This window comes from Lathyrus oleraceus, chromosome 5, assembly GCF_024323335.1.
Source record: "Lathyrus oleraceus cultivar Zhongwan6 chromosome 5, CAAS_Psat_ZW6_1.0, whole genome shotgun sequence".
Taxonomy (NCBI): Eukaryota; Viridiplantae; Streptophyta; class Magnoliopsida; order Fabales; family Fabaceae; genus Lathyrus; species Lathyrus oleraceus.
The window spans coordinates 142,216,700-142,225,610 of NC_066583.1; the positions used below are offsets into that span (position 1 = coordinate 142,216,700).

At 32.2% G+C, this 8,911-nt stretch overlaps 1 protein-coding gene across 2 annotated transcripts; it reads left to right on the forward strand.

Annotated features, from left to right (window-relative positions):
* The first annotated feature begins 805 nt into the window (after nt 1-805).
* On the forward strand, nt 806-4,194 carry LOC127078735 (calcium-dependent mitochondrial ATP-magnesium/phosphate carrier protein 3). Of its 2 annotated transcripts, none has more exons than XM_051019167.1 (4): nt 806-1,665; nt 2,538-3,320; nt 3,433-3,523; nt 3,644-4,194. In XM_051019167.1, the coding sequence occupies exons 1-4, from the start codon at nt 1,281-1,283 to the stop codon at nt 3,834-3,836; spliced, it is 1,452 nt and encodes a 483-aa protein (XP_050875124.1). In that variant the 5' UTR covers nt 806-1,280; the 3' UTR covers nt 3,837-4,194. The 2 variants fall into 2 exon arrangements, with proteins under 2 accessions (XP_050875124.1, XP_050875125.1); XM_051019168.1 differs by having other exon boundaries at nt 1,485-1,665; nt 2,524-3,320.
* Nucleotides 4,195-8,911: the final 4,717 nt, after the last annotated feature.

Genomic DNA, 8,911 nt, shown 5'->3' on the forward strand with positions numbered 1-8,911 from the left:
TCGGATTTCAACTCATATATAATTCTTTTATACTTAGATATTTTTTCATCTACAACCGATCTCCCATGATGAACAAAACATAAACAAATTCCTCTATTTATGAACAAATTCCCAATTGATTCGGACGCACATTAACATGCCTAAATGGTACATAACGACAATATGAACCTTAATTCTCGTATTAAAGCCTGCATTCCATAATCCTAAAAAATTGTACATTTCGAAATCCCCAAAATAAACCCCCACATCCCAATATTGTACTTTCTTTGCCTCGTGTTTTACCTCCTCATATTGATAATTTTTTTTCGTCTTCCTCATCATTCAACACCGAATTTCTTCGTTTAACACTGATTGATTTCATTCTTCAAACATATTCCAACCAATATAGGGACTTAATTAGATTTTGTCTTATGATTTGATTTAATGAGTTAGATTCTACCCGACATCCACATTGCTCGTTATTAATGTATATTTAACCATCTCATATTCCACACTAGTGTCAAATAGAACAAATTTATTAACTTTGACTTACAAAATAAACAAACGAAACATCGTTCATTTAAAAAAAAATTAAGAGACCAAAATGATATTTTTAAAACTCCAAGACCAAAATAGACTCATAGTATAATATAGGGGAACAAATTAAGCTCTTTAATTAATACTATGTATTCTAAAAATGTGTGTTGCAAGTCTATGTTGTTAGTCTTTTTAGATTTTAAGTGGAATAAAAGGGATCTATTTTTCTGAATGGTATAAAAGGAATCTAAATGAAAAGCATACCATTGTTATTTGGGAAATATCCCATAAAGTTTGTCTTTTCCCCTCATTTATTATCCAGTTGTATTATTTCAACACCAAAATGCAGTCACACTTTATCAATTTTTTAACTTGCAACAATCATTTTCCCTTAATAACTCCCTTCTTCCATCCCAAAATTACATTACAACACAATTGTTACACAGAAATAGCTACAAAATGTTGAAACCGTCGCAATAACCAGTTATGCAATTTTCAGCTCCAGGTACCCTTCACCTACGTCTCCATCATCGTCTCACTCTTCTCCGTCCAACATTTGTCTCTCAATAACCATTTCTATAATTCTCATCTATTGCTCAGAGAAGATAGAACAAGAAGAAGATATTTTGATTCGACCCATGAGAGCCCAGAACGTTAAACTTCAGATCTGAAAACAAAGACACAAACTTTCGTGTTTAGAAACTCAAATGCTCGAAAGGGGTATCTCATAATTCATTAGAATTTTCAAAGATCGAATTAACACGATGGGTGGGGGAAGTGTCAAAAAGAACATCCCCACGAACGTTTCTATAGATCACGTGCTTGTGGCTTTAGGTGAAACGAAAGAAGAAAGGGATGTTCGTATTCGAAGCCTTTTCGATTTCTTTGATGCAGGGAACAATGGGTACTTGGATTATGGTCAGATAGAGAGAGGGTTATCGGCATTGCAAATTCCGGGAGAGTATAAATACGCAAGGGAGCTTTTCAAGGTTTGTGATTCTAATAGCGACGGTAGAATTGAATATAATGAGTTTCGTCGGTATATGGATGCTAAGGAATTGGAACTTTATTGCATCTTTCAAGCAATTGATGTGGAACATAATGGTAGTATTCTTCCTGAAGAGCTTTGGGATGCACTTGATAGTGCTGGTATATTCTCTTTGTTTCCCAATTTTCATTATTCTCTTTTTGTTTTGCCTTTTTATCTCTTTTGGTTACTTGTTACTATTTTTGTTGTTTGCTTTGTTCACTACTTGACACTTCTATGCTTTATTAGTTGGTTGGTTGAGTTTGCTTAGGATGGATTATTTCAAGAAATAATTGCTTCTTTATGTAGGTTGAGTTGTTTATTAGGAAAATTCTAATAGAAGAAAAGTTTGTCATAGGAAGAACCTTTAAGGTTAAGAGCTTTTTCTGACATAAATAAGTTAACTACACACATAACCTTGGTTTTTAGACTTTAGTAGTTTAGAATAAGTGGAAATTGGTTTGTGGATTCTATGATTGTGAAGAGATATGCTTTACTTCTATATCGGGAAACTTGTCGCCAGTTGTAACATTTATCTGTAAAGAATGTTGTCTAACTGCAGATGTTCTATATTCCTTCACAATTTTAGTGAAAGCTTGATATGTTTCCCTTTTTCCGATGTAATGTCGCGTTTATGCGTATAATTTTTTTGTTGTTTGGGAAATCATTCTCTAGATCAGCATTATGCTTGGGTTTTGGGAAGAGCGGTTCGATCTATGATAGCAGAGATGACGATGTTGTATTGGATGTGTGGTAATATTAGACTGGATAAGAATTATAAGAATTAGTAGAGATGAGCTTGTTTGTTGTTGTTGTGCTTTCTTTATTGTGTTTGTTACATCTTTGTTTTCTTGGTCTCTTATGCGCAATAATCTACTCTGGCCACTACACTTAAGGTGGATTTTGAAATGGTATTCCTTTTTTTGCCTTTCTGTGGGAGTTGTTTTTTACCTGATAGTATTTATCATAACCCTGTGCAGTTTCACTGCTGCAGGGATTGAAATGGATGAAGAGGAGCTTGCTCGCTTCGTGGAGCATGTTGACAAAGACAACAATGGAACTATCACTTTTGAAGAATGGAGAGATTTTCTTCTACTTTACCCTCACGAAGCAACTATCGAAAATATATATCACCACTGGGAGAGAGTGTACCATGTAGACATCGGAGATCAAGCTGTCATTCCTGAAGACATTAGCAAGCACACTCATCGGAGCAAATATTTTATTGCTGGAGGAATAGCAGGAGCTACGTCACGTACAGCTACTGCTCCTCTCGATCGTCTGAAGGTGGTCTTGCAAGTCCAGACTACACGTTCTTCTGCCATGTCAGCAGTTACAACAATATGGAAGCAAGATAAGTTAAGGGGTTTTTTCCGCGGCAATGGATTGAACGTTGTGAAGGTAGCACCAGAAAGTGCCATCAAATTCTATGCTTTTGAAATGCTGAAAAATGTGATCAGAGATGCTCAAGGCAACAAGTCCGATATCGGTGCTGCTGGGAGGCTTTTAGCAGGTGGCGTGGCTGGTGGAATTGCGCAGACTGCAATCTACCCATTGGATCTTATCAAAACTAGGTTACAGACTTGTGCCTCTGAAGGTGGAAGAGCTCCTAATCTCGGAACACTCACAAAGAATATATGGATTCAAGAGGGACCTCGAGCTTTCTACCGTGGACTTCTTCCATCTGTGATCGGCATGATTCCTTATGCTGGCATTGATCTCGCTGTTTACGATACCTTGAAAGACATGTCCAGAAGATATATTATTCATGATAATGGTATATTATCACTGCAACCGCTAATGTTTTGTTTAATAACAAATTAACAATGCTATTAGAATTTTCGCCTTTTGAAAAGTGAAATAGTTTATTTTTTCTTTCTCTTTCATAGATCCTGGTCCTCTAATACAACTAGGATGTGGAACAATTTCTGGAACCCTTGGAGCTACTTGTGTCTATCCACTGCAGGTTATTCGTACCAGGTATAATGTCGCTTTTATACTATCCTTACCCGAATGAAATGACCAGAATCATTTGTGTTTACTTTTTCGGAGCTGGTTGTTCTTTGCTCACAGCCCCACACCATGTTTCAACTCTTTCAGGCTGCAGGCACAACCTTCAAACAGTTCCGATGCGTACAAGGGAATGTTTGATGCATTTTGCAGAACTTTTCAGCATGAAGGCTTTAGAGGTTTCTACAAAGGACTTGTTCCAAATCTACTCAAAGTTGTGCCAGCTGCTAGCATTACTTACATGGTCTATGAAAGTATGAAGAAAAATCTCGATCTAGAGTAGAGTTTATATATTACCTGGTTTTCGCACACGCGTCTAGCTACGTAAAGTGTTCGCTTAGCTCTGTCATTATGGTACTTCCAGTTAGCTTTGAACATCTACATTGTAGGTAAAATGTTCTTGATCTTAGTAGACTTTACCTCATGGTTGAGCTATTATAGTTATTTTTTGATGTAATTGAGCTAATGCAAAATACCTTAGCAAATCTTGCATTGTTGATGATGAAGATAAAAGAATATGTATTATTAGTCATTTAGGCAAATATTCATTCCTTCTGCGATCTTGAAACATACATAATTTTGTAGTCAGAAACATGGGAAGTATTTCGTCATGGTTATATGAACTAAATGTTGAGGTATTAGAGTTGTTTCATTCTTAAGATCAGATGCTAAAATATTAAATTTTGAGGTATTGGAGTTGTTTAATTCTTTAAAATCAAAATGGATATAAAAATATTAAACATAATTGGTGAAATGGTGATTGATATTGGACTTGATAGGAAGAACTACCGTTCGATTTTCCGCAATTATAATTAGTGGAACGGATAGTGGAAAAAAAATACATATTTTTAAAATTTGTGATATTTATTGTATATTTGTAAGAGTGGTTTATTTCTTTCGAAAAAAATGATGATGGTAGATAGATAGGTCTGAAATTTGATACTACTGTTAGTTTTTAGTACGTTTTCTAAATGACATGTGTTGTGAAGTACTAACTAGGGGCAATAATAGACACATTTTTTAAATGACATGTGTTGGAAAGTTACATAATAGACATGTTCTTATAGTTCAGTGGGTTCTGATATTTAATTTACCTAAATTTTTATTTATAAAAAAATAGAGATGTTTCTAAAAACAAGCATTGATGTCAAAATAGTTTGTTGACCTAGGCGATGAATATGTGTCACCACTTCATACACCAGTTTGTTGATTGATATTGTTATCCACAAGACGAAATTTGTACAATTCAAAAGATTCGTCAGAATTCTTCTTTTATATATATATATATATATATATATATATATATATATATATATATATATATATATATATATATATATATATATATATATATATATATATATATATATATATATATATATATATATATATATATATATATATATATATATATATATATATATATATATATATATATATATATATATATATATATATATATATATATTACAAACTAGCGTACAGATGGAGCCGTCTATCCGTTTTTTTTAATGAACACACGTGAAAATATATACGATATTATTTTATTTAATATTAAGTTTAAATAGAAGTTATATAGGAAGTTAATAGTAGGAAGTTAGATGTAAGATAATAGTAGTGATTTCAATAGAAGTTATTAGAAGTTATTATGTAAGTTATCTAAGGGTAAAGTTGGTAGAAATATAGACTACACAAAAATCAAATTTTCCCTTTATATATTATTATAGATGATTAAGTTCCACTCCACATCTTATTTTTAATAAGATCATAATATTTGTCTCTCATTACTATTTTCTCAATTATGATATAAGGTATGAAGATTGAAAAACATGCGACGCTTAACAAAGTGGTGTTGAGAGCGAGTGGTCATATGAGAGGGTGGTGAAATTTGTGATGAAGTTAGTTATTATCTCCGTTTTTTATTATAATTTGTTTTGAAAAAAATATTTTGTATCATAATATAAATCGTTTTATAATATTAATAAGTTATTTTTTCTATTATACTTTTGAATATTTATTATTCTTTTTTTTCAATTATATCAATTTGTCTTTTCAATATATAATTTTATAATTTTTTTCATAATTTCTCTTTTTCATATCATAATTATTACATTTGTTAATACGTGTGAAAAATCAAAAACGACTTATAATAAAAAACGGAGATAATATAATATAGGGGAAATGGTGTTGGTGATCGGACCGATTGGAAGCAGGTGATGTGATAGATGAGGCTAAGGCAATGGTTGGTGAGGTTTGATCGTGGGAAGGTGCAGGAGTTGAGTTGGAGGAAGGTGTGGGTTGGTTAGTGTTGTTTGAAGTTGTTCAGTTGAAAGTTGAGTAGGAGTTAAATTATTTTGGGATGAAGTGGTCTGCATAGGATGGAAAAAAATGAATATCATCATCCAAAAAATTATAATCAACCCTTATAAGACCGTTTAAATTAGAAAAAAGAAAGAAATATATTTCCTTCTAAAATAATCAACGACTTTTTTCTATTGTCTTTAACAAAAATATCATGTAAAACTAGTTTGATAGGTGGGTGACAATGTGAATTCCATAATACATTAGTTAGATAATGCTACTGACACATTCTTTGTTATATATAATGTGTGTGTGTGTGTGAGAGAGAGAGAGATTTCTTACCTTTTATATTGTAGAATTCTTGCTTATTCTTGTGCTTATTTGAACTTGAGTGGTTGATCTTGTAATGTTCAAATTTATCACACTCATAACGAGTCACATGTCTGTCATCCTTCTTTTTGTCTTCTATTTATTTTGGTGGATGAGACTTTTTAAATGTTTATCAAATTTTTGTCTGAATGCTGGAGAAGATTTCTCCTGACGAACTCATTGTAATGTTTCACGAACAATCCCATTTCTTATTCTTTAGAAGAATCATCATGGATACTCTCATCATCTTTCTCTACCTTGGCCTTGAGTGTGAAGTTCTTCAATGATGCTCCTCTTATATTCTCTCTCTTTTTCTTTCTTTTTCGCGCATTATCTTCTCTTTCTTCGAGTTTCTTTAACTCGTGCTCATGTTCGATAAGCTTTACAAACACTGTAGATACATCTGAAGCTTGCAAGTCATGTGACTCTTTTATGGTTGTCATTCTCTTTACATAGTCTAACACTTTATTAGCATAGTCCTGATTAGGTAAAGTCTTTCCCAAATTTTATAACTTGTGGATTACATGAATAAAGCACATATGCATGGATTTTATAGTTTTACCAGGTTTCATATGGAATAATTCATATTCTTATATTAACATCTAAATCTTAGATTGCTTCACATCCTCTGTACTCTCATTGAGTATCTGAAGAACATTCCACATTGATTGAGCAGTCATACAATGCAAAATTGAGTAAATGCTATCTTTACAATACACATAGTTTTCACCCTTAAATATGAGAGTTCTATTGTACACACCCTTAAGATCATTATTGTCCATATTCTCAACTTTTAAATTTGCGAGATGTGATAAAAAGACTAACTCTTGATACCAATTGTAGGAGGAAAAATATGGATATAAAATGATATAGAAGGGACATATGGGGGGGGGGGGGGGGGTATTTGAATAGACTTTACCTTTAAAATCAATTTCAAAAGTTTTCTTCAAAAAATTAGAGTTTTGTAAAAAGTGTGGCAGCGGAATTTGTTAAAAAGATGTGTTGGATAGATATCAAGAATTGTACTATAATCATACAATACAATGGATATGAAAGGATGACGATACTAGCTAATCAATGAATCAATCAATCAAATTCAAATTTTATGAGATTTCTAAATTGATTTTTTTAAATTAAATAGTCAATCTAATATTACAAGTTAGAAACAACAATAATCAACAAAAAGATGAATTTGATGATTGAATCTATCACATATCCACTCTTACACATAAATCGCTACAAGCAGATAAAACCTAGCAACATGAGATTATACAAAAAACGATAAAATATAATCATGCAAAATTATATAAAAAATTAAAGAGAGGGATACAAAACAGTGCACCAATAGTTATACTAGTTAAGCGTATTTGTCCTCACTTTGTTCCTATTGCAGTCTCCAATGGCGAACCAATGAAAATTCATAGTCTTCCACTAGTTTACAATTGTTACATAGTGTGTCTCAATACAATAAATGAACCAGATAATGATTATAATTAAAAAACAATCAAGTAGATTTAGTCTGAATCGTCCTCTTCTGATGTATATAACTCACGACGAGAAATTCTGCAAGACCTTCACTCAGTATTGAATGTTCACCTTACAAGATCCAAAACCCGCTCCAAGCCTTAGTCTGCATCAGTCTTCACTCAATTCTGATAGAAGTTCCTTTCTTGAGCTCTTGGTCTAATCTAAAGGATCAAAAACTCCCAACTTTGTTCGTAGCAACCTTCACTCATATATACCAAAGTCTTCAGAAGAGAAGAAAACCTTTCTTTTTTTCTCTTGTTGGATTGTCAAGCTACATAGTCGCAACATGATTCTCTGATATGAATTTCGAACTTCAAAAAACATTAACAACTAATGAAACTCCTCTTAAAAGATCTTACACTCCCTCAAATTTGAGAAGCACACTCCAAAATGGTGATATGCTAGAGGTTGAAGATGAATTGATTTCAGATGCAGCCTAAACATTTTGAAAAAGTGTTATATGAAAGTTAGTTTCAAGGTTTTGAAAAACTTTCAAAGTTATTATGAGCTTCAGAGGGAAAATCTGGTTTATATATGTGCTTGAGTTAATGCATTAAAAATGAGTAAAATTATTGGAGCGAGAAGGCCTAAATGGTTCAACTAAAAATTATTGACCAGTAGCCGAGAAGGAACAAAAATGGTCCTCGTTAAATTTATATCTACGTTTAAAAGAATGATCATATCATATATAACATATTTCTTCCATAGTTGAGCCTTAGTAGTTTCCATCTGAGTCAACCACACTAAATATTTAGTTGATAAATGAGGAAATGTTATTAAATTTTGTTTCCTTTTTTAATGTAAACAAATATCATATGATTGAGAGCTTGTACTAGTGCACCAAATTCAATAATGATCGCTTTTGTGTCATTCTAATTGTGGAAGGAAGAAAGTTGGTGTAATGTTGGATATGGTAAAAATCCCTATGGTAATTTGGTATTTTAAAAAATTTAGAGGAAAAAAAATAAAAAAGTTGTGGGTTAGATTGCTTAACATCACCATATATTTGAGAATGATTATGGGAGTTTGATAAAGACAATGTGAGAGTTAGGGTTATAAAAAAAAGTTGTTTGAGATTAATTAGAAGATTAAAAGAAAACATTTAGACGGTGAACAAGAAATAAAATAAAGGAAGAGATAAAATAGATATAAAAGTGAATA